We start from the raw sequence: 26,645 nt of genomic DNA on the forward strand, positions 1-26,645 counted from the left end.
TGACAATCTTAATGAAATACCTACATTTTTTCTGTTTCATACATGAAAATATTGAAACACCGAGAGCTTAAGTAGCTTGCCCAAGTAACATAGCTAATAAACAGTAGAGTTAAGATTCAAATTCATTCTGTCTTCAGAGTCTGTGTCCTGATACTTATACTAAACTGTTGCCATATAATATTTATCAAGATCATCAGCTACTTGTGAAAGAAGGGGGAGAAATACAACAACAGATTGACTATGTTTGCTGTAAGGGGTGTGTGGTTTATCAGAGGAGATGAGGAACAACCATGATAGAAGGTTAACAAAATTCTTTTTGAGAAAGGAAGAGAACGTTGAGAGGCAAGTCTTGCTTTGAACTGGTGCTTCTGGAAAGGCTTGGTGGGACAAGAGGCACTTGCACTGGTGTGCAAAGAATGGCTAGAATTTGGATATGTAGAATAGGGAGAAGACGTTAAAGGCAGAAGAAACAGCATGAATCAGAAATGTGGATTGGGAGTTTCCTGGTATGTCTAGGGAGCTAGTAAATGCAGTCCTTTGTTTTTGGCTAAACGTATTGGGTGGTTGGGGAAGGAAGTTGTAGTTGCAGAAGCCAGTTTGAGGGGAGGGGTCTAATGTCCAGTGGGGGTGGGGGCTGAGGGAGTGAGGGGCCACAGACATTATGAGGTTCCCAGCCTGCAATGGTTGAGGTGTACACTGGTTGTGGCTCGGAGAAGAAAAAGTTCATCTAGTCCCAACTCATCAGTTTACAAGTCGTGTTTTTACTGTCTCATAAATCCATTTTACTGCTTCTATTCACCCTGTTTATACCTTTATTATAGTAATCCACATACACTGTGATACAATTTCTTAATTGTTTTTCTGTCTCTAATCTTTGCATTCCTGAAATTTGTACTGTATTCTGTCTCTACCTTTGTGTTTTTCAAATGTCACCTTCCATTTAGAAGATTGTTGCCAGCCAGTGCCCCAGCTCACTTGGCTAATCCTCTGCCTGTGGCGCCAGCACTCTGGGTTCTAGTCCCGGTTGGGGCGCTGGTCCTGTCCCAGTTGCTCCTCTTCCAGTCCAGCTCTCTGCTGTGGCCCGGGAGTGCAGTGGAGGATGGCCCAAGTGCTTGGCTTCTGCACCCGCATGGGAGACCAGGAGGAAGCACCTGGCTCCTGGCTTTGGATCCTCACAGCATGCCTGCTGTAGTGGCCATTTGGGGGGTGAACCAATGGAAAGAAGACCTCTCTCTCTCTCTCTCTCTCTCTCTCACTATCTAACTCTGCCTGACCAAAAAAAAAAAAAAAAAAAAAGGAAGCTTGTTGCCTGTGGGATCAGCTTCAGACTTAATCTGAATTAGTCAAATGTAAATCCCTTCCCTAGACTCCTTCCCACTCAGGTCTGTCTTTATGCTGCTACCAGACTGTTTGCTGCTTGCTCATGGGCCTGTGTTCTGTTTTTATTTTTGTTTCACTTTGTCCTCCTAGACCTCTCCATTCTCACTTAAATATGTTCATCCTTAAAGAGCCCATCTAAATTTTACATCCTATGGGAAGATAGACCACTTCAGCTGCAAAAGAGCCCTGTCCTCACCAAGTATCTGTAGGAGAATTCTGTTGTAATACCCATTAAATATTTATTATCTGATGGTGTTATCTTATTTCTTAGATCATTAGACATTAGATCTTATCTAGATCTTGGAGGTCATTCGAGCTCTTTCCGTAGATCTTGGGTGTCTTAGATTTTTAACTTCCCTTGGGACAGATGCTGTTGTATCACCAAATGTAAGGAAAAGGGGGCAGAAAAGAGAAAGGGGGTGCAGATTGGTGCCACCTCACATGGGGCAAAAATGTAAGAAAAAGAGGTAAGCAACAGAGAAGAGACGGAGTATAAACTTGCGGCCAGACTGAATTTTGTCAGAGAAAACAAACTTGCAGAGGTCGACCAATTGCCAGCATGCACATAGACCGAAAGAACACATAGCAGAACACCCGGCAGACTGGGCCTTTTTATATCTTAGGTGGGCTAGGGGTGGGGGTGGGGGGCAGCCGGGGAAGGTGAGCTGCTCCATACTGGTTCTTCAAGTTTGGCCCCCTGGCTTCCAAGCCTGGGGAAGAAGGCAGGGGGTGGGGTGGGGAACAACACAGGATGTGAGACTGAGCTGGTCTCTTGAAAGAAGGCGGAGCTAACAAGAACCTAAAATGGCTGAGGCTTATGTCCTTGTTCCATCAGTACTGTTTATCTCTGTTTAGTACTTTTAGTTCCATTCAAATGACATTTGTTGAAAACTGTCCAATAATCAGCTGATTGATCAGTTATTAATTGAGGTCATTTAATTGAAAGTTCTTGTACAAATAACTACTTAATATGTGATGTTCTGACTTTATTCCAGGCTTTACTACTGACTCATGCAACCTTGAAAATATCTTGTTGATACAAGAAAATGAGCATATAAAGTCTGCCAGTGGTATAGATTCATTGTATAGCGGTATTGATCTTTTATAAAGATCATTGAGATCTTTGGAGCTTATTGATATTTATCTGTCGGTATTTGCCATACTTTGAGTTCTTTCTCTTGTCTTTTTGACACGTCACAAAAAAGATGAAATAATTAAAATAAAATAGGACTTAACTGAATAATGTTTTGTTATATTGTAGAAAATGGAATTGACAAATTAAGCATGTTAGTAGTCAAAAAACTCACATACCAGTTCACAGTTCACTTCAACAACAGTGATTTATTGAGATGCCCAAACTCCTGCCATTATATTCCCATTCTGATCAGCAAGGAGAAGGAAAGCAAAAAGATGGCATCTTTTCTTCCCTTTCAAGAAGATGTTCAGGAAGTACATTTTAATGCCTGTGTGAAAAACAAATAAACGCTGAGTTGGAAAACAAAGGTAGCCAGGAGAGGCTACTTTAGATCAGGTGGGTCAGTTCTTTCTGGGGAGGACTTGGGAGCTGAGACCTGAAGGTAACAAGTAGTCACCATGGGAAGAACAAGAAGGAAGGGTATTCCAGGTACAGTGAGCACAGTTGGGAAGGTGCAGAGATGGGAGAGTGAGATGAGCAAGTTCAGGGAAGTGCAAGAGGTATATCTTTGTGACTGAGTGTGCACAAGGAGGAGCGTGGCACAGGATGAGGGGGGAGAAGGAGGCAGGGGCCAGACGAGGCCAGACCTTGCAGGCTGTGATTAGAGGGGTGGACTTTACTCTGCTATTCTGCGAGCTTTTGGATGTTTTTAAAAGAAGATGCTTAGTTTTTGTTTTGTTTTGTTTTTGACAGACAGAATGGACAGTGAGAGAGAGAGACAGAGAGAAAGGTCTTCCTTTGCCGTTGGTTCACCCTCCAATGGCCGCCGTGGCTGGCGTACCACGCTGATCCAAAGGCAGGAGCCAGGTGCTTCTCCTGGTCTCCCATGGGGTGCAGGGCCCAAGCACTTGGGCCATCCTCCACTGCACTCCCTGGCCACAGCAGAGAGCTGGCCTGGAAGAGGGGCAACTGGGACAGAATCCGGCGCCCCGACTGGGACTAGAACCCGGTGTGCCGGCGCCGCTAGGCAGAGGATTAACCTAGTGAGCCGCAGTGCCTGCCAGAAGATGCTTAGTTTTAAAGAGTGTTATTCTTGCTGCCTTATAGAAATGGAGAGAAGAGATTAAGCATGGAATCCTGTTAGGAGGTGTGTTCCTAGTCTTAAGAGATGATGATGGTTGAAGTTGGATGGTAGAAGAAGGTTGGGGAACAGTGAGTAGATGTGCGGTGTATTTGGTAGTAGGCTATACAAGATCTGCTCGTGGATTCAATGTGGCAAGGTGAAGGAAAGGAGGACCGAGTACTCAGTGGATCACAACCCTCCTCCGGGAAATTTGAGTGGGGCTCAGGAAGAAGTCTGAGGAGCTAGATTAAGAGTTCTTAACACTGAAATGGTAGTTTCATTGATGGTGCTGGTTGGTTGGCACAAGGTAAATGAGAAACAAAAACCAGCAACAAAAACAAAACAATGTGATCATAATCAGAACCGAGGAAAACACTGACACTTAAGGATGAAGGGGAGGGACTGGGGGATCCATGAGGAGTTTGATATTGAGCTTCATGGAGTGCAGGCTGCAGGAGAGCCAAGGGAGGAAGGTTGGGGTGAGGAGTAGGCAACCATCCTGAACCAGAGGTGGTGTGAGAAGCCAGCTGGGAAGGTGTGACTGAAGTGCAGTAGCAAGAACTACTGGTGAGAGAAGGGAGAGTGGTTTCAGTGGGGTTGAGGTATCAGAGACCAAGAAGAGAAAATGAGAATGAAAACTCTTTCTAGAAGCTTGGCTGATAACAGAGGGCAGTAGCCAGAGAGGAACCCAAAGTCTTAGGGAAGGGAGATTTAAAAAATGTTTATGTTTTTAATAAGATGGAAAATATGTTAAAAAGCCACTGAAGACAGTGAAGCCGGTAGAGGACAGGGATAACCAACGGGGCAGGGTTTAGAGATGGTGCAGATGGAGGCTGTTACTTAACTTCATTATTCATTAACTACATTCAGACGGATACACTGCAGGAAAGCTGAGCAGTACGTTTCTTTCCTAGCTGCCCCGTTTCTCTTGGAAGAGGTTTCCTAATTTTTACTCCCATCAACAAGGAGTCAAGTGGTTGATCGAGCTTATGTTTGTACTTAATTTTCAGAGTTTGGAAAGAACCTTCCTATAGACGATGTGGATTCATTGGTGGGAGGAATGAGAATACGTGCAATGGGCAGTAGGTTGGGGGTCAGCGATGAATGAGAAGGATGTAGTGTGGAATTGTTTCAAAGGAGAAGGGGCTTTTAAGAGGGCATGCAGAGGCCCGTGGTTGATGACTAGATTTGCCCCAGTCCACATGCTTTGGTGACTGTTACTGGAGAACTCACTGATTCTTTTTTTTTTTTTTTTATTTTTTTTGTTTATTTGACAGGTAGAGATATAGATAGTGAGAGAGACAGAGAGAAAGGTCTTCCTTCCGTTGGTTCACTCCCCAAATGGCCATTATGGCTGGTGCACTGCGCCGATCCGAAGCCAGGAGCCAGGTGCTTCCTCCTGGTCTCCCATGCAGGTGCAGGGACCCAAGCACTTGGGCCATCTTCCACTGCCCTCCTGGGCCACAGCAGAGAGCTGGACTGGAAGAGGAGCAACCAGGACTAGAACCTGGCGCCCATATGGGATGCCGGTGCTGTAGGTGGAGGATTAACCACGTGAGCCACGGCACCGGCCCTGCTCACTGATTCTTTAACATACAAGTCAGCCTGGAAATGGACTTCTCAAGAATGCATGGCTTATGAAAAGTAGAGATGCACCCATGTCTGGGTTAACGTGCTAAAGCTCTGGTCTCTGCTCTCGTGGCTCTCCGCCATAGACATAGGCATGGCCTGTGAGGTGCTTTGGGGTTATTCAGGCCAGTGGTGGAAATCAAGACAAAGGGAAGCTTGTTGGTTAAGAAAGAGCACTCTGTGTCTGGAGACAGAGACAAGGAGGAGGAGACTGGAAACCAACTAAAACGTCTCTGAGCTGGTACTACTGTTCCTAAAGCGTATAATTTAACAAGCAAAAAAAAAAAATCTTTTCAACCCTTCTCATCTTTCTCAGCTAGTACTAGGGTAAACCACTGAATTTGCCTTTGTTTTCTTTTGAGTCACAAAATTGAAAACATACAAATGAGGCTATGTTTGCAACTGTGAGTTTTTCAAAGAAGGCATCTGATCATTGCTCCTTCGATGCGGGCTTCTTGTAAATACATTCATCGTCAGCTGCAAATGCTCTTCCTGGAAGACATGATGGAACTAGGAAGTGAGCCAAGGAAAGGTTGGCTTTTAGCTCTCTGTGAGACCCACAAGTTCTTTTCGAGTGGATACTGTGTTATTGCCATAAAATGACAAATCATACTTTTTTTTAACACCAATCTCTCTCTCTTTTTTTTTTTTTTTTTTTTTTTTTGGACAGGCAGAGTGGACAGTGAGAGAGAGACAGAGAGAAAGGTCTTCCTTTGCCGTTGGTTCACCCTCCAATGGCCGCCACGACTGGCGCGCTGCGGCCGGCGCACCGTGCTGATCCGATGGCAGGAGCCAGGTGCTTCTGGTCTCCCATGGGGCGCAGGGCCCAAGCACTTGGGCCATCCTCCACTGCACTCCCTGGCCACAGCAGAGAGCTGGCCTGGAAGAAGGGCAACCAGGACAGAATCCGGCGCCCTGACCGGGACTAGAACCTGGTGTGCCGGCGCCGCAAGGCGGAGGATTAGCCTATTGAGCCACGGTGCCGGCCAACACCAATCTCTTTTATACAGAGGTTATCATAATGCAGATATAGTATCTCTTGGGATATCATACTACTTCAAAGTTTGTGGGAAAAATTGAATGAAAATAGGGCTTTTTTTTTCATCAAAATAAATACCTTTCAATTCTATTTTCCTCAAATTTGTAAAGGTACACTTGTATTCTCTCTTGATTTTATTTCTCAAGGCGATTCATTTAGTTAATGTTGGGTGAAAATGTATGAATTCTCAACTTTTTTAAATGAAGCACTTCTGTATTGACTTTTTTTTAATTTATTTACTTATTATTTGAAAGGAAGAGTTACAGAAAGAGAGAGAGAGGGAGGTCTCCAGCCGCTGGCCCACTCCCCAAAATGCCGCAAAGGCTGGAGCTGTGCTGATCCAAAGCCAGGAGCCAGGAGCCAGGAGCTTCTTCCCGGTCTCCCACATGGGTTCAGGGGCCCTAGAACCTGGGCCATCTTCCACTGCTTTCCCAGGCCACAGCAGAGAGCTGGAATGGAAGTGAAGCAGCCAGAACTTGAACCAGCACCTATATGGGATGCCAGCACTGCAGGCTTTACCCACTATGCCACGGCGCTGGCCCCTCAGTGTATTGACTCATAATCATTAAGCTTGTAGGTAGGCATGTATTGTAAATCCACTATGTCCTATTAGGTTTTGGACATAAAAGTATAAGATTTCTTCCTTCAAGGAGCTTACGGTGCAGTGAGGGAGAAATGACAACTTGAGCACATCATCTTTGGGGATCACCCAAGAAGTGAACCCGATTCAAAGCATAATAGGTATGAGGCATTTTAAGATTTCCTGACTTTTCTTCTAAGCTTGTAATCCACTCTGTATTTCCTGGTAACAATTAGCAGTAAAATTCTCACAAGAAGAGAGAAGGCCCTGTGTTTTTTTGGGAGGCCGTAAAGAAGTAGCCAAGTGTATTCACAGGCGGTCCGGGAAAGAGAAGGCCAGGTGAGAAGAGTGCCTGGTGGTGGTGCCAGAGGTAGAGGAGGGAGCCAGCAGAGTCTCTGGTGCTGGAGGGATGAGAGAGGGAGGCGCTTGGGAAACCAGCCAAGGGCAGAAAAACAGGCCCTGGGGTTGAGTCTCAGGCAGACACCTTCTGAGTTCCCTGATAACCTGGTTATCTGGTTTCTTAGCCAACAGCAGGTTAGAAAGGGGAGAGGCACACTGACAAGCTTGGAGTGGAATGGTTGATAGCAAAGGAAGGGAGCAGACAAAATTAGAAGTGGACTTAAAATCTTAAAAATAAAACAGTAATTTGGGACCATCTTTAAAAGTTTATAATCCTGGAGAATATCACTGTAGTCAGTATATTATAATATAATAAAGTAATTGCTATTCATAATGACCTGGAATCTTCAGAATATTTTGTGTGTGTTCTGGGAACTTCATTTTTTCCTCCCATAGCCAGTTTCTGGACTTTCCTCATTATCACATCTTAACTTTAGGGTAAAGACATCTTACCATGAATATTTTTAAAATTTAAAAAATAAAAAAACTGGAAAATAAGAATAACAGAGAAGTATTAAAGAATTTGTGTTTTGGGTTTTTTTTTTCCTACAATGTTGTCCGTCCCATCTCTAGGGAATATTTGCAACTTCAGTGTAACTGAACACATATGACATACATCTCTGATTAAAACTTGTAAGAGGCCTATGTAGATTTTTATAAATAGGGCTTAAAAAGCCTTCAGTCTTCAAATACTGTATCAACCTCATATTTCTTCATACTATGGACTGCAAAGATGATACTTGAATAACACTTCACTCATTTAACAGATAGTTGTTAAATGCCTATCATTTGAAGATATTAAGGTATATGTGAACATAATTTATTGGAATAAAGACTTACTTTGATCTTTATTTTATTTACTGCTTTTAGCCATTCAGATCTAGTGATAGAATTATTCCCAATGTATAGTAGTGCATCTGAATTACTTTCTTGATACTGTCGAGTAACCCATCTAATGACAAAATCAAGCTCAGATTTGGAGTTTTCTTACTAAAGAGGCACATGGTATACATAAAAACACATACAGATCATTTTGCCTGATTATAAATATCCTCAACATTGGGATCAGATAACTCATTTCTAAAAGCAACCATAAACCACTTGAGAACAAACTGAGGGTTTACTTATGTTTTCTTCTTTACTCAGAATTCAGTGTGTACTGTTTAAAGGGGGACAGGGAGATAGAATGTATTAGAATCATCTCTGAGGCTTTTTCAAATCACACACTCCCATCACACACGCTGTCAGTCTCCTGCCATAGAGGTTAAAGGTTCCGACTTTGGGAAAACACAGATGTTGAGTTTGATTTCTTGGCCCTAACTTGGGCAAGGTAATTAACCTCTAAGCCTCAGTTTCTTTGTCTATCAAATGTAGCAGTAGTAACATCCTTGTTGTTGTGAGGATTGAAGGGGATTATGTGCAGAAAATGTTTAGCACGGTATCTCTCATGTCGGAATGTTGGCAGAGTGTACAATGCCGCCTGAACTGAGACAGAACCCTGAGACCAAAGACCAAAGAAGGAAGCTCATATAAGAATAAAAGAGTTTATTAGGGCAACTTATGTATGGGATTCCAAACCAGGGCGGAATTCCACAGTGAGACAGACAGGGCAAGGTGGGCACAGCCTGTATCAAGGTTTTCTTCTGAACAGAACAATATAAGAGGCCAGACTGGGTACATTTACAATCAACAGGGAGCCAGGTAAAATCCCCATGTTACACAATATCCCTTTTAGTATTTTTCCTGGTTACCCTCAGGCATCCTGCTGGTCTTGGAGACCTTGTCACCCATGCCTGTGACAACACTTATAACTTTATGGTGGAGAGTGGTGCCAGCTCAGCTGGCAGGTCGTCAGTGTCCTGAGAGAGGTGGCAGTGGGGGGTGAGACTGGGAGGGTGGGCCTCTGGTTTGCCATCACACCTGGGGGGGGGGGGGGGTCAGTGCTCAGTGGTAGCTGTTATTAAGGAAGACTGAGTTTGAAATAGGATGGACATACTGGTGTTTCTTCATCATACTGTTTTCATTTGAAACTCAGAAAGCTCTTATGTTTTTATTGTAAGTGAGTTACTATTATTAACAGGTCTTAGGAAACTGCTGTAGTCCCAGTTTCATTTGGTATTTTCTTCAGTAAAGCCATGAATTTCACTGAAAAGTCTTGGTTTTTGCTTTGAGTGTCAAGGAGTTACTTCCTGCCCAGGAAAAAGTCTCATAGGACAGAATTGTCTCCTTTGCAGTTGAAATTTTCTCAGTGTTCTCATAGTTAATCAGGCCTCAAGGAAGTGACCTGAGAAACAGACTCACTCAAGAATGATACATAAGGCAGAATGTCCTATCTCAAATACAATGTAATTGTATGTTTTTAACTGCGTAGAGCTGATACATACTCCCCTAGTAGGAAAATCTACCTGAGAAATCAAGTTGCGGGGGGTTTAGAGGTGGAGGTACAAGAACAGTGTGCTGGGAGAATGGGGGTGGAGCCGCTGTGCATTTCAAAAGCTACACTAGCTGAGTGGGAAGGGCCTGAGCTGGAGGAGCAGGTAAGACACTCTTGCAGTACCAGGGACAGAGAGAAGATCGCGAGTAAATTGACAGAACTGGTGACTCTGGATATTGAATAGAGGGGAGGAAGGGGTGGCTCATCGACTTTTGCTCTGCTGATCAGTTAAGCTGGTATTACTAATCAATAAGTGATGCAAGACAAATCACTTCATGAGAGAAGGAAAATGAGTTCAGAGTGTGCTGAATTTAGGGTACCAGTTATAAATTGATAACTGAGATTTCCAGCTTAAAGCCACAAAATGCCAGTTTGGGCTGAAGATAGAGACTTGGAGAGTAAGTCTGGAGTAGTTTGAGATTTCCGAAGGGAGAAAGGAGAGGACTCATGAGAGAATCATGAAGAACTGGAAATCAAGGACATAAAAGGCAGGTGGAGGGAGGGTGTTCCTAAACTTCCTCTGCCACCCGCTGACTGCATCCTTCCAACTTCCAAGATTGTCGCCCGAGTTGCTGACAGCCAAGAGCCATATCTCAAAACATTTATCTGTTCTTATTTGGCTCTTAAATTTCTTTGGCAAACCAAAATCCACCATTATATGTCGGTTCTCTCTCAAAGAGTAACCTGTGTTCAATTCCTGGAGTTGGTTGTTTAGGCAACTGGTTTTGAGAAACAATGACCCTTATGTCTAAACATAATATAGTTACAAAGTCTCTTACCTAGAAATTACATAATTAAAAAACTCATAGCTGTGTCTTCTGCAGATTATACAGAATTATGCATGAATTACATGTATTTATAAATATGTTTATAGTAAACATCCCTCCATCTACTCTGCATCTCGCATTTTTTTAAGACCTATACTGGTTTTCTTCTCATTTTTAACCATTACTTTAGTCAAAAGAACATAACTTTTATGTCTAAAATGTGTTCGTATATAATAACTATAGTGGTTTTATTAATATCCTGGAATGTAAAGTTTTGGCACAACTGTCCTTGTGAACTAGTATTTTAATATGTTTGAACCCAAATGGCAGCTGAGTGTCCAGACCCTTCAAGGGCTAAGTTAAAGAAATACTTCAGGAAGTTCATGGAAAGCAGAATTAAAAGATAAATTTCTTTTGATGCAAAGCATGTTGAAGTCCATGCCTGTGAGGACTCCTGAAAAAATTCATGAAAATGTGTGTTATGAAAAAGCTCTGTGTGGTTGCACATATTTTTTGCACCAAAATAAACATCTTTTAATTCCATTTTCCATGAACTTATCAAAGTACCCTTGTAGTTGGCTTGAACCTTCAGTTGCATGTTTTGGGAAAGCCAAAAATCCTCTAAAATTTCTACAAATTCCTGGTGTTCCTGTGGCCTCTGAGCTCCTGCCATCTCTGTGGGACCTCTTTCTCTTCTCTCTTTCTCTCAGCAGAAAGAAAAACCAGTATCCCCACCTAGTCTCATGTAGAGCAACCTTAGCCTTCTTGCTGATGCTGGGAGACCTTCTTGCACTTGAAATGCCTTTGCTAAGTGTTTTCTCCTACAAAGGGCGTTTTGTTCCTAAGAGGAGCTCTGCTGTTGCATGTGAAGATGGCAAAAGGTGTACTTTATTAAGTATAACTGGCTAATGCTAACCCTCACAGTAATAGTCACTTAATCCATTTATCCAGGCTTCCAAGTATTTACATAATGCATACCACACGTCCCCAGTCCTTAGAAGTTACAAGGAAACTTACCCTGAAAAAGCTTTTGCAATGTTAGAATGTGCTACTTGACAGCATTCTGTGGCTTTTGCCAGATGGCACACAGGAGATACTGCTCGCTAAAATGATACCAAGTTCCGGTGTCAAGTCACCTTTTTCTTAGACAAATAAGCCATGCTTCCAATGAATGTGACACTGAAGTCTACCCATTTGGAGATTATGTTAGTAGTGTTGAGCTATTTGCTGACCTATTTCCTTTGACTAAAGTACCATATGACCTTCAGTCATTATTTTTGACTGCCCAATAATAATTTGCTTTGTTTTTTCTATGTCTAAGCCAATCGTGACTTTTCATAGAAACAATGTTTTTTTTTTTAAAAAAAAAAACATTTATTTATTTATTTGAAGGAGTTACACAGAGAGAGAAGGAAAGGCAGAGAGAGAGAGAGGTCCTCCATCCATTGGTGCACTCCCCGAACCGGAAGCCAAGAGCCAGGAGCTTTTTCTGGGTCTCCCAGGGGATGCAGGGGCCCAAGCACTTAGACCATCTAATACTGCTTTCTCAGGCCATAGCAGAGAGCTGGATTGGAAGTGAAGCAGCCAGGACTTGAACTGGCACCCATATGGGATGCCAGCACTGCAGGTAGTGGCTTTACCCGCTATGCCACAGCGCTGGCCCCAAACAACGAGTTTTTGGATGAAGGGGGAGAGGGATATATAAATAGCAGTGAATGCTGTTGTAAGCATTTTTGTCTGTTTACCATCATCTTTGGTACTGTTACTCTGGGACAACAAGCAAAAGATGAAATTCCTGTCCCAAGTGTACTTTTTGCAAACATATTGATGTTGGCGCTGGCACTGTGGCACAGCAGGTGTAGCTGGCACGTGCAATACCAGCATCCCATATCGGAATGCCAGATAGACTCCTAGCTGCTCCAGTTTCAGTCCAGCTTCCTGCTAGTGTGATTGGGAAGGCAGGGAAACAAGACCCAAAATTTGGGCCCCTGCCACCCTTCTGGAAGAGTAGGGTGGAGATCCTGGCTGCTGGCTTTACGGCCATTTGGGAGGTGAACTAGTGGATAGAAGATCTCTCTGTCTCTGCCTCTGACACTCTGCTTTTCACATCATACATACATCTTCTTTTAAAAAGCATATTCATGTTGTTTATTCAGTTCATTTTATGTAAGAGTTTGGTGTCCTTGTAGACTTTAATTATGTGGTACCAAAAAAATACCATGGTTTAGGCACAGATCAGAGGTCAACAAACCATGGCTGAGAGAATCTGGCCAAGTTTTAAAGCCAAGACTCATTTTTACATTTTTACAGGGTTAAAAAAAGAGAACAACAAAAATGATAATGACAGAATCTTTACATGGCTTCAAAGCCTGAAATGCTGCTTGGCTTTTTATTTTTTTAATTATTATCTACTTGATTGAGAGGTAGAGTTACAGAAAGGTCTTCCATGTGCTGTTTCACTCCTCTTTATGGCTGCAGTGGACAGAGCTGGGCTGATCTGAAGCCAGGAGCTTACTCCTAGTCTCCCATGCTGGTGCAGGGGCCCAAGGAGTTGGGCCATCTTCTACTGCTTTCCCAGGCCAGAGCAGAGAGCTGGATTGGGAGAAGAGCAGCTGGGACTTGAACTGTTGTCCATATGGGATGTGGGCACTGCAGTGGAGGCTTAGCCTACTATGCCAGAGCGCCAGCCCAGCTACTTGGCTTTATACAAGAATGTTTACTGACCTCTGTTATGGAGTCCTGAGTTTTCAAGTGGATAAATAGCCTATGATTTGTTAGAAAAACACTAATAGAAATTATCAGTGGCTCTATAATTGTCTATTCTGTATACTTTGTGGTCATTAAAATTACAATGTTGGATCTGTAATACCTTGATCTGAAAGATAAGTGAGTGGGCTGCTGAACAGCATGTTAACCTTCTCTCTCCTGGTGAAAGATGGTGAAAAATTACAAGTAGGCTTCATTTGTGTGCTACCAGAATATAAAGAGACACAAAAAATGCTCACGTGCATAGAGCATCTCATGTTTTGTTTGTGTGTTTTAAAGGGGAAACAAGAAACTGAATGGAAATTTCCAGTGTAGCCTTGTAGCTGATTCTTGTCAGATGGGAAAGAAGATTGTTTAAGGGAGACAGTTTATTATGCACCCCTTTTAAACTATCTGAACTTAAATAGCTTTCCTTCAGAGCTTTGGCCAGGCAGCCAAACACCTGAAAACATCTCCACTGAAGCTTAACCTTGCTTGTTTTTATCATTTGCTTAGCTGAAATCTAACCAACATCCTGTTCTGTAGAACAGCTAGGGAGTAACATTAAAAACAACAGGGCTTTTAAAGAAATTGTGGGGGGAGCTGTGTCCACATTGTTTAGATTGCCAAGATTGCTAGTTGTGTTGCATACCTTGCTTCCAGCAAATACTTACATGTCCAAGCACAACTTTTGACAAAGTACTGAAGGGACGCAGTAATAATTATATGGTAGGTACACTTCTGAAGGGCCTATCATAGGCTTCTAAAAATATCTGTTTTATCTCCATACCTTGCTTCAAATTGTCCTCACATTGCTTCCCACAAACACAAGCATTTTAATATGTTTGTAAGTGTAATACAGAAAATATTTACATAAATGCTATTGTATTTACCTCATTTTGTTTCTTTATCGACTTAACACTATATTTTTATGCTTTCTTAAAACTTTTTTGAAGATTTATTTATTTATTTGAAAGGCAGAGTTACAGGGAGGGAGAAATTAAATGAGAGAGAAAGAGGGAGATCATCTTTTATCTATGGTTCACTCCCCAAATGGCTGCAGTGGTGGGGACTAGACCAGGCTGAAGCCAGGAGCCTGGAGCTCCATTGTGGTCTCCCACTTGGGTGGCAGGGATCCAAACACTTGGGGCATCTTCCACTGCTTTCCCAGACACATAAGTAGGGAGCTGGATCGGAAGCAGAGAAGCTGAGACTTGAACTGTCATCCATATAGGATGCCAGCGTTATAGGCCACTGTATCACAACACCAGCCCCCAGCACTGTATTTTTAGAGCTATGTGGTTATGTTCCATGGTGTTTTAGCCACCAGGTACATGAAATGATATTGTTGGTAACTTACAGTTCTGCCTCCTATCTATTTAACACGTAAGTTATGGTTGATATATAGTAAATACTGTTGTTTGCATTTTATGATGTTAATCATTTAATTTTTGTAGATTTTAGCTGAAAAGTGATCCCTGTTAGGAATTTGGAAAACATTATGCTGAGTGAAATATTTTTAATATTTCTAATGTCGGAATATGGAAAACTAATGAAAAATCAATGAGAATGAATGGGTTATATAGTTTATGTTATTTCATACTCCATTACAGACACAAAAATGCTATCTAACTTTTCAGACTTTACCTTCTGAATACCAATATGTGTTGTGTACTGTAAGACCAACTGGGGAAGAGAAATGAAGCTGACGTGTTGAACATTATACTAAGAAATTGAAATAAAATCCAAGAGTAGTGATCACCTTTGTTAGGTGCCTTATTTGTTGTGAATTTCTTGGATGGGTAAAGTTTATTTAAACATCATAAACTATTCTTTTTTTTTTAATAATTATTTTATTTATTTGAAAGAGTTACTATGAGAGGTAGAGAGAGAGCGAGAGAGGCATCCATTCCATTGGTTCACTCCCCAAATGACCACAATGGCCAGAGCTGAACTGATCTGAAGCCAGGAGACAGGAGCTTCTTCCAGGTCTCCCATGCCGGTGCAGGGGCCCAAGGATTTGGGCCATCTTGTACTGCTTTCCCAGGCTAGAGCAGAGAGCTGGATTGGAAGAAGAACAGCCGGGACTTGAACCGGCGCCTATATGGGATGCTGGCTGCTGGCTGCTGGCTGCTGGCTGCAGGCCGGGGCTTTAACCCACTGCGCCACAGCTCTGGCCCCCATAAACTTTTATCTTTTATTGTTTTATCTTAAAACCCTGCCCCCATAACTTCTTGAAGAGAAGTTATTAAAGCAGGATTTAACATTTTCCTTGATATCAGGGTCCTAGATTGACATCTCATTATGCTTTGATGCAGTTGTAGATGTGAAATATGAAACAGAATGGCTCCTGGTAATGACTAGATCCTGCTTGCTTGAAAAAAATTCATATTTTTTTTTGCTTTGGGATTATTTGCCTACTTATTGTTAGACCCTCTGAGTGAGGATGCTAACATGTCAAGAGGCACACCCCAAAGACTCAGAGTCCAGACCAGCTGATGCAAAAGCAAGAGGATTTATTCAGCATCTGCGCAGACGGGCCTCCTGAACTCGGGAGTCCAGAGAGCGCCCCCAGCACAGAGCCACACGGTTTATATACCCGCAGCAACCAATCAAAAGCACTATAGAGTCCATGCACACAGCAGTCCAATCCGTGAGCTGATCATGTGAAAGGCATACGTCTTCTATCCAGTCAGCTACGGGATCACATGGGAGGCATGCACACAGCAGTCCAATCCGTGAGCTGATCATGTGAAAGGCATGCGTCTTCTATCCAATCAGCTACGGGATCACATGGGAGGCATGCACCTCATCGCCATTTTGTTGTTTACTTCTTTAGCAGTCCCTTTCCCTGCCAGCGCCATCTTGTTCACCCTAAGGGGGACGACGTCTCACTCCCTTCGTTCCTTCCCCTGGAGGGAGAGCAGCGTCCTGCTTCCCGCACCGTTATTTGAGTATTAGGAGGCATACAAACTGGGTTAGGTCTTAGCACAGCCAGGCACAAGTGTTGCAGCTAGCTAAGCATAGGGTCCCTTATTTTTATAGCTGCACCTAATGTTAGCTTTGGGGGAAAAAGTTTAGGGCTATAATTTTTAAACTTTAATTTTATTTGGGAGCCGGCGCCGTGGCTCAATAGGCTAATCCTCCACCTTGCGGCGCCGGCACACCGGGTTCTAGTCCCGGTTGGGGCGCCGGATTCTGTCCCGGTTGCCCCTCTTCCAGGCCAGCTCTCTGCTATGGCCAGGGAGTGCAGTGGAGGATGGCCCAGGTGCTTGGGCCCTGCACCCCATGGGAGACCAGGAAAAGCACCTGGCTCCTGGCTCCTGCCAGGATCAGCGCGGTGCGCCGGCTGCAGCGGCGGCCATTGGAGGGTGAACCAACGGCAAAAAGGAAGACCTTTCTCTCTCTGTCTCTCTCTCTCACTGTCCACTCTGCCTGTCAAAAAAAAAAAAAAAAAAAAAAAAAAAAAAAAAAAAAAAAAAAAAATTTTATTTGGGGCAAAGGTGACTTCTTGTTTTTAACAGTGTTAGCTTAAGTCACTCCATCTTGGTTTGATTTTTAAGGTTCTCCACTTATAAAAGTTAAAACTTGGAGAATGCAACCAAGATTGTATAGAAATGCTGTTTCTTTAAAGTTAACCATTGATGTTCAGATGGTTCCTTGTACCTGAAGCCTTCTGTGGGGGCAGCGGTTTGACTCGTCTGCAGGGCGCAGGGCTGCGGAATCACAGACCCCCCGCAGCAGTCACTTCTGTTCTTCTCCAGCTGCTCCTCGTCTCATGAGGAAAGTAGAAGCAGCATCTACCACTTCAGTCCTTATCATTTCACATGAGATGCCAGGCTACATTTTTCAATTTTTAAGAGGAATTTATTTTCATTTTATTCGAAAGGCAGACAGAGAAATCCTCCATCTGATGTTTCACTCCCCACATGTCCTCAGCAACCAGGACTGGACCAGGCAAAACCCAGAGCCCGGAACTCCGCCTAGTAGTTGAGCCATCACCTGCTCCGTCCCGGAGTGTTCCTAAGCAGGAAGCTACAGTCAGAAACGGAGCCAAACCAAAACTCCAGCACTGTGATAGGGATGCAGGCACCTCAGGCGCCGTCTTAAATGCCTGGATGTTCTTTAAACCTTTCAACCTTAAGCCAAGCACAAGCAATACTTAAAATGACATCTTTAAATGTATAGGATGGGAAGCCTTGTTCTTGCTTGGTAAATTAACTTTCTTACAGATCTTCGGAAATGCAAACTCTGCTTAAAACTCTTACCTTGAGAACTTTGTGGATAGGGACAAAGTGTGCTCCCAAGGGAGGGATTCAGCGCTGCTCATCACCTGCACGTGCTGTTTCCCACTCAGCAGTCGGTGCTGTTTGTAGCGTGTTGGCTTCCTATATGTGTAGTTCTAAGGTACCTTTTTTTTTTAAAAAAAAGATTTTATTTATTTATTCGAAAGTCAGAGTTACACAGAGAAGAGAGGCAGAGAGAGAGAGAGAGGTCTTCCATCCACTGGTTCACTCCCCAATTGGCCGCAACAGCCGGAGCTGCGCCGTCCAGAGCCAGGAGCCAGGAGCTTCTTCCGGGTCTCCCACGTGGGTGAAGGGGCCCAAGCACTTGGGCCATCTTCCACTGTTCTCCCAGGCCATAGCAGAGAGCTGGATTAGAAGTGGAGCAGCCAGGACTAGAACCAGCGTCCATTTGGGATGCCGGCACTTCAGGCCAGGGTGTTAACCCACTGTGCCACAGTGCCAGCTCCTCTAAGGTACCTTATAAAGACTGCAAATCCCATTTTGTCCCTAAAAGCCGTACTAATGATAGATTTAACGGACACGAAAGTACGGAGAGTGCAAAATATGGCAAGTGAGTGAACTACACATATTAAAGGTGTCACTGGGCAATAGGAGTGATTTTGAGGACAGCCCCACGGTGTGTGAAAAAAGCTGTAGCTGTGCAATTGACAGCCGACCAGAGGTGACAAGCGGTGACCATCTGAAGTAGCTTCAGGAGAGGGTCACTGCTCAAGAGAAGCCTGGTCAGTCAGGGTTAATTCAGGTGAAGGTTAGACCTTCCCGGCTAAGCCTGGCGAAGGGAAATATATCAGAAAGCACAGATGGCACCAAGGGCTCAGGGCCTTGCCTAATCTCAGGTGAAGCCCTGGTGTGGATTCCTCAGCTGCCAGAGGTTCCCTCCCTTCTGCTGGTGAAGATTGTGGCAGGGAGGGGCTGCGGGCGTTCAGTGGTCATCATTTGTAAACAAAACAGGGCAGTTTCTAAAGTGCCCCAGATACAGCCACTGGGAGGAAACGCGGGCTCCCGCCCACCCCCCACCCCCCAAACTTAAACTCCCTCTTGGGAGAGGAGTTTAAGTTGGACACTTAAACTGATGGATTTAACAGCCTTTGGGAATCCATACTGCTTGTAAGTAGAGCTTACAAGCCCTGGAAGTTTCGTATTTTGAAAAGCCTACCGATGCTTCATTTGAGTGGCAGCAAAAACAGCAACAAAATACTCGCGGGGCACAGACGCGATTTCTTCCAGGTGGGCTTCCCAATCGCTGGGAGGACAGCTGTGCTGGAGGAGCCCAGTGACTTTCCTCTGCACATCCGGGCAGCCGGGCTTGGTCTGTGGTCTCCCTCACCCCACCCACCCCGGAGGTTTGTTTCTCACTGTCCAGGATGGTTTTCCAGGGGTGGGGGGGGACACTGCCCTGCTCGTCACTGAAGCAATGATAAATTCTTTATATACCTAAATGTCTGATTTTTAAAATTCTGGGAGTTGCTGGGTTGTGTGTGTGTGTGTGTGTGTGAATTTTAACTATAGTGTAGCCAAATACATTAAAATTAATGAGTCATTGTCAAAATCTATTATTTTACAAAGAAGCACAGTAAATTTATTTTGTTTTTTAAAATGACAGTGTATCCTTTATCTGCCACTGCCTGGGGGAGCTGCTGCTAAATTGGTGATTGGCACTGTTCCCACTCTCCCATGCAGCTCAGCAGCCAACATGTGTTTAAAATTATTCTCCAGAATATTATTTGTAGGGTAAAATTTTAAAATGCATTTCCAATGTGAATGTTTCACTGGATCATTACATTGACTGTAATACTAGGCTCTGCACTCCTACACAGTAAGGTTTCCCAAAGTTGTTATTGCCTTTTCAGTAAACTCTTTTGGCCAGAGTGTCCTGTTTTAAGGAAGTAGCAACATTTTTTTTAAGGCTCAAGGCCTATATTTAGGCACTCACTGTTGACCATTTAGCTCCAAGGCTGTAATAATATTAAGTCATTAGCCATGTTTTCTACAAGCATTGTTCATATCACTGGCGTGGTTATTCTTTTAAATCTCATTCTTATTAAATAAATGACTTTGCTGCTTTGTTTTCTCCTAAATGTGCATGAATTGTAAAGGCTGGCTTCTTGTTAGACAGTGTGTGCATGTGCGGTCCTTTCATCGAGAAAAGCAGTGAAGTGGGTCCCAAACAGGACTGACTAAAGACCCCTGAAGGAGGGACTAAGAATACATGTCTGCGAACTGGCAAGCGCACTGACAAAGGGTTTGCGGTTGCCACCGTTTAGCTTAGGACTCTGTGCAAGCTTCTGTTTACTCCTGCCTCTGAGAGATGGAGAGAAAGCAATTGGTGGCACTCAACCAATCACCTCCCTCGGTAGGGGATGCGACTTCTCTTGGCGGAAGATGCTATGCAACCGTCCAGAGTGAGCCTTACCTCGTGTCCAGCATTGAGGAAGAAGGTACAATAGGAATAACGGTGCTGATAAAGTAATAGCTAGTACTTGCAAATCACTTGCTGTATCCTAAGGCAGAATTCCAAGACTTTACATACATTAACTCATATACTCCCCCCGGCAATGACTCATTGAGGTGGGTGCTATTATTATCCTCTTATAACTCATTTAATCTTTATAATAACCCCGTAAATTAGACCCTATTTTTAGGTTCATTCAACAGATGAAAAATGAAGGGGAGAAATTTGTCCAAGTTCACACAACCAGAAAGCGATGGAGTTGGGATTGAAATTTAGTCACTCTGGTTGTTCCAGGATTCTTGTTCTCAACCACTGTGATAAGCTGAATAATGGCCCTCAAAGGCAGATGCTAATCCCCTGGAACCTATGACTGTTACCGTATATAGCAAAAGGGGCTGTGCAGACTTGACTAAATTAAGGGTCTTGAGAAAGAGATGATCCTGGATTATCCTTAAGCGGAATGCCAGGTGTCCCGATAAGAAGGCAGCAGAGAGAGACAGGGCAGCAGAAGGCCGAAGCAGAGAGATTTGAAAATGCTGTGCTGCTGGCTTTGAAGATGATGGCAAAGGCCTTGGGCCAGGGTGTACAGTTCTAGAAGTTGGAAGAGGCTAGGGAATGGGTTTTTGCCTGAACTGCCAGGTCAGGGGAGCCCAGGCCTGCCAACACCTTGGTGCTGGTCCAGTGAAATCATTTCACCCCTCTGACCTCCAGAACTGCAAGATAATAAATCGGTGCTTTCTCAAGTCACCCAGTCTGTGGTAATTCGTTGTAGCAGCCGTATAAAACTATAGAGCCACCATATTGTGCAGAAACAAGCCAAGTGTGGTCAAGACTTTTTATCGTAAGCACCCTTGCCTCTGAATATATGAAGGCATGAGCGTTAGTACCAGTCCCCAGCTCTGAGACACTGGTCACTGTGCTGCCTGGAGCACGGCTTCTTAGTCCTCCTCTTTCTGTATGAAGGTTACTTGGAGCTATTCTGTTCCCTACTCAAACATGGCAGGGACCCAAGAAAAAGTAAGCAGAGCCAAGTGATAAGGAAGCTGAAGAGAGTAAGCATCTGCATGTCTCCTCTATGTCAGCTCCCAAGCGAGGAATTTTTGTTTTTTATTTAGTCCTCGAGGCCCTTCTTATAAAGAGTAGTTATCAGTACCCCTGTCTTAACAACCAGGAAACATATTCCAACATGTGAACTCATGTGCTCAAGGTTAGGAAAGCCATAAGATTAAAATTCAGACTTGTCCAACGTCAAGCTGTGCTAACTGCTCCTCCAGGCAGATGTGACTGAGGAGGCTGGATTAAGTCCAGGGCATGTCCCAAGTGTTTATTCGTTCTAAGGAGTCACCAGGAAGCACGTACCATTGGCAGCTCACCCCTGGCCTGGAGTAGGGCTGCAGTGTGGGCAGGTTCCTGAATTGCCCTGGAGGTTTGCATTCTTCCTGCATGACTCCTAACATGGACTTGGTTCTGAGTTCAACTTGGTTTTCTCTATCTTGAATGCAAGAGTTCAGACCAAGCCATTAACAAAACCTTTGAAGCTAATTAAAAAGCAGTCTCTAGAGCAAAGGCCTGGATTTGATAGTTGAAACATATAATTTCTTGTGTTCTTGTGTGATATATATGTAAAAAATAGAAATGATAAACATAGTGTTGAACCAACCAGTGTGGGACAGAGTGGTGAATTAAAGGTCCCAAGGTAATCATTAGATTTTCACAATGATCTTTGATTAAAATAGGATTAAATAGTTTGATTAAAATAGGATTAAAAAGTTCTGGGACCAGCATTTTGACATAGCAGGTAAGACTGCACCTGCATCACTGGCATCCCACGTGGGTGCCAGTTTAAATCCCAGCTGCTCCATTTCCAATCCAACTCCCTACTAGTGGCCTGGGAAAGCAGTGGAAGGTGGCCCAAGTGTTTGGGCCCCTGCACCCATGTGGGAGACCCAGAAGAATCTCCTGGTTTCAGCCCAGCCCAGCCCTGGCTATTGGCAGCCATCTGGAGAATGAACCAGCTAACGGAAGACCTTTCTCTCTCTGACTCTCCCTCTCTGTAACCCTGACTTTTAAATAAATAAATCTTTTTTAAAAAGAAAGAAAGCAAAAGAACCACAGTTCTGTTTCAGAGCCAACTGGCACCAGTCTGGGGAGGTGCTTGGCTTCTTACCTTCCTCTTTCACTTCCTTCACTCTTTTGTCTCTCCCTCCCCCCTCCCTTCCCTCCTTCCAAACAAGCTTGTAGCTTATTGCTTTCTTAGAAACTGAAAATAACTTTTAAGCACAATGTGGGTGTAGAAATTAGAGGACTGATCTTTCTCATCTAAGAATTCCCGTAGAATTCTCTGAAAGTAGTGATCTAAATGTAATATCTAGGGTTGGGTGTTTGGCTCAGGGGTTAAGTCATTGCTTGGGATGCCTGCATCCCATATTGGAGTGCCAAGGTCAGGTCCTGGCCCCTCACTTCCGATCCACCCTGGGAGATGAAGGCTCAAGTATTTGGGTCTCTGCCACCCATTGTGGAAAACTCAGATGGAATTACTTACTGGCTCCTGGCTTTGGCCTGACCCGTCTTGGCTTTTGTGGACATTTGGAGAGTGAACCAACAAATGAAAGATCTGTTTCTCTGTCCCTGTCTTTCAGATAAAATAGAAATAAATAATTTTTAAAAAATATAGCAAATGCAGTGGAAAACTATATAAGAAGTTGATCTTGGAAATCTTTGATTTGAACTAGTGTTTGATGACTGAATTATTTTACTGTTATAGATGAAGAATTGGCAAACTTTGTTCTGTAAAGGGTTACATAGTAAATATTCTAGAATTTGGGCTGTGAGAGTAATCACAATTGCTGAGCTTTGCCATTGTAGTATGGAAGCAAGCAGACAAGTGTGGCAGTGTTCCAAGAAAACTTCATTTGGGGATACTGAAACTTCATTTTCATATAGTTTTCACATGTCATGTACTATTTTCTCTTTCAGAAATTTAAAAATGTAAAAATCAGTTTGTACAGGTTGTACAAAAACAGATGGCAGGCCAGATTTGGCTGTAGGCAGTGGTTTGCTGACCACACACTAGATGACCTGTTACATACTAACCCATTTATTCTTGTATTTGCATTCCCATTCTATTTTTTGAAAATAGTTCACTAGATTTTTAATCTAGAAATCTGGGTCTTTGGAGTATTAAAATTTAAAAGGGCTTGATAAAGCTAATATGTGACACAAAGACGAATAATAGATAATATTTGGTTGTCTACCCAGAATCCTCACTTCCCCCTGCCCCCAACCCTTTGGGGGCCAGACTCTCAGTTCAGATTTTTTTCAGGTGCTTGGCAGTTGTGTACTTCAGGGAAAGTTGTTTTCTTCTTTCTCTCAAGTTCAAGAGGTTAACTTTTATTGGCTTGATCCAATTATAGTTCTGAACCCGGCAATTCTGGAAAATGAAATATTCAGGTAAGAATTGGATTGCATACAATAGAGTGAGCCTGGAATATGAAGATAAGTTTTTGACAACTGGGATTAAAATTGAAGTACATAAACAAATACATTTGAACTTTACTTCATGTTGTATTGGTTAGAACAGATTACTATACCAGTATATGTATTTTAAGAAAGTAGTTACACATCCAAGAATAAGTGAATCTTAAAATGTCTGTGTATTAAAATTTTATGAACTCAGGGCCGGCGCCGTGGCTCACTTGGCTAGTCCTCCGCCTGCGGCACCAGCATCCCATGTGGGCGCCAGGTTCTAGTCCTCTTCCAGTCCAGCTCTCTGCTGTGGCTCAGGAAGGCACTGGAGGATGGCCCAGGTGCTTGGGCCCCTGCACCCCATGGGAGACCAGGAGGAAGCACCTGGCTCCTGGCTTCGGATCGGCGCAGCGCACTGGCCGTAGCGGCCATTTGGGGGGGTGAACCAACTGAAGAAGACCTTTCTCTTTGTCTCTCTCTCTCATTTTCTAACTCTATCTGTCAAAAAAAAAAAAAACCACTTTTATGAACTCAGATATAGAAAAATTAAATTTTTCATATGACAACATGAAATTATAAACTCCTTTGAGAAGAACTATTGTTTATTCTGCCTTTTTTTCCTTGTAAAATGTTTTTTTATTTATGAACAGAAATGATAAGCAATAGAATTCCTAACTGCAGAAGTGTTTGAAATTTTGCTAATCTGTGGAAATCTGAAATTCTGTTCTATACCCACTAAATTCCACTCTTAGTATCACACTTGCTGACCCCTTACAACCAGACTTTGAGTTTAACCTCTTGGCTGAAGTGGTTTCTGGAAGGTCACCATTAATATTATGGTCCACTGCTTCCCTTCTAAAAAATTGCTCCTTTGACGTTTTGATGTTTGATTTTGTTGCCTGCCCCATTTTAGAAATTCCCTTCACTGGTATTTGCTGGCAGTGCTTCTGTGTTCTTCTACCTCAAGGATCAAATTTTCAGTTGCATTTACTCTGCTCCTGTGTTAGTCAGCTTTTCATTATTACCACAAAACACTTTAGATGAGCTACTTCAAAAGGAAAGACGTTGATGTTGGTCCCAGGGTTTGGAAGTTCACAGTTCAAGATCAGGCCCCCTTGGTGCAGTGTCTGGTGAGGCCTTGCCTGGCAGTAGTGGAGTGTGTGGGAGGGAGGATCATGGCAGCCCAGGAAGCAGGGAACAGTGGGTTCAACCTCAGGCTGTTATAATCTCTCTAATCTACCTTCTGAGGGCATGCCCCCAATGATCCAAGGACTGCCATCAAACAGCACCTCCTACAGTTTCCATAACCTCCCAGTAGTGCCACGCTGGGAACCAAGCCTTAACATGTGCCTTTGAGGGACATCAACATCCAAACCAGTCGCTGAATTGTAAGCAGCTTCTCCCTACTTCTTGGGGCACCCCTTTTATGAAACATTTTGTATTTATGATGCGTATTGATAGTAGGTATGAGAAGGAATTAGCCATAAATAGAAGTTACCAGTTGCTAAGTAGAGACTGTTCAGCAGAGACTACCTTTTGATATAAGAAGGCTTATGATTAGAATTGAACAGTTTTCTAGTTAATTGCAGTTCCTACTTTTTTAAGACCATGCATATATATTGTACTACTAAACCATTTTTTTGTGGACATTTTGATCCCTGTTGTGTGTGTGTGTGTGTGTGTGTGTGTGCTTTAATCAAAGGACAAAAAACTGTATGAACATCTTTACTCTCACCCACATCTTATGATGTTTTGTGAGTTTATCCATAGTAAAAATTTCTAATGGCAGAGTTACTGAATTGTGATAAATGCACATTTAAGTTTGGTAAACACTGCCAAGTAGACTTTCTGAAATCTTATGCTAATTTGTATTTTATCAATAGAATGTAAGGGTATCACTGTCTCCATACTCTCCACAAAGTAGCATCTACTTTCTCTAATATGTGAAAATATTTGTTTTTGTTTTAATTTTGAGTGATATTGAGCATCCTTTGTCAGTGGTTCTCAACTGGGGACAGTTTTGTTCCCAAGGGACACTTGGCAATGTTTGAAGACATTTCTGGTTGTTAAACTTAGGGAAGGCCTGGGGAAAGGATTCCACTAGCAGACAGAGGAGAAAAAGGACAAAGGTTCTGCATAGCATCCTGGCATCCTACAATGCACACCACAAAGTCCTATTGCCAGGGTTGAGAAACCCTATTTTGTTTTAATCCATTTCATCTCTTTTGTTAGTTTATTAGGTATCATCCTTGAATTGTTTTATTTGTTGCTTTTGGGTTCATTGTATGTTTACAATTATTGCACTCTACCTTCAGGCAGTATTTTACTATTTCATATGTAGTATAAAAGCCTTACAATAATATAATTCCATTTTTCCCTTCTTGCCCTTTGTGCAGGAATACATTTTATTTCTATCTGTGTTATAGACCGTACAATTTGCTGTTGTTATTTTTAAGCAGTTGATTATCACAACAATATTGAAATGTAATTAACATGCATCAAACTGCATGTTCTGAGTGTACAAATTGGTTTTGTCTCTTAGTCATATTCTCCTGTTCCTTAATACCAACCCCAGGCAGCCACTGATCTGCTTTTTATCACTATAGATAGTTGACACTTTCTAGAAGTTTATATAAATAGAATCATAAACTTGTTCTCTTTTTCTGTTGGGCTTCTTTCTTCCAGCACAATTACTTTGTGATTTTTTTCCGTGTTGTGTGTGTCACTAGAAAAATATTCCTAGTGACAAACATCCCAGGTCATCGGAGTGCTATGATGGGCATGCCGAGTTCCATAGTCACAGGATCTGTTCTTTGTTGTAGGTCATGACTGTCCAGGGTATGGTCATCACATGAGAATATGCACTGCTGCACATGTCACTGCACTCGTCCGAGAAAATCTGTCTAAAGGAAAAGACCCACATGACCAGATCCATTTCTCTCCTGAATGGCTTGATGGATTTCCTCTGCTCTGATTCATACCAAAGCTGTCCTTCTCAACCAAAGCAAGAAAGGATCCTGCATGAGTCAAGCCCAGAATGCCATTTTTACCTCACCAACAGGTGAAGAAAACCTCATGAATAGCAATCACAGAGACTCGCAGAGCATCACTGGTGAGTTCAGCTCAGTAAACCCAAGTGTCGTTGCCTACAAGATAAAATGCAGATGCCTGGCCTGGAAACTGCTCTGAT

General features: G+C 43.0%; 1 protein-coding gene across 4 annotated transcripts in view; it reads left to right on the forward strand.

The window, feature by feature from the left end:
- Nucleotides 1-26,645, forward strand: part of TRAK2 (trafficking kinesin protein 2) — a 68,115-nt gene that overhangs the window by 4,026 nt on the left and 37,444 nt on the right. For 3 of the 4 annotated variants that reach the window (XM_008258968.4, XM_008258966.4, XM_070070387.1), the window contains exon 2: nt 26,278-26,567. The exons of the other annotated variant lie outside the window; for it this stretch is intronic. In XM_008258968.4, coding sequence (XP_008257190.1) covers nt 26,477-26,567 — 91 coding nt within the window. In that variant the 5' untranslated portion in view covers nt 26,278-26,476. The remainder of the gene's footprint in view (nt 1-26,277; nt 26,568-26,645) is intronic. 4 annotated transcript variants of the gene reach the window in all.

This window comes from Oryctolagus cuniculus, chromosome 3 (assembly GCF_964237555.1).
Source record: "Oryctolagus cuniculus chromosome 3, mOryCun1.1, whole genome shotgun sequence".
Classification (NCBI taxonomy): Eukaryota; Metazoa; Chordata; class Mammalia; order Lagomorpha; family Leporidae; genus Oryctolagus; species Oryctolagus cuniculus.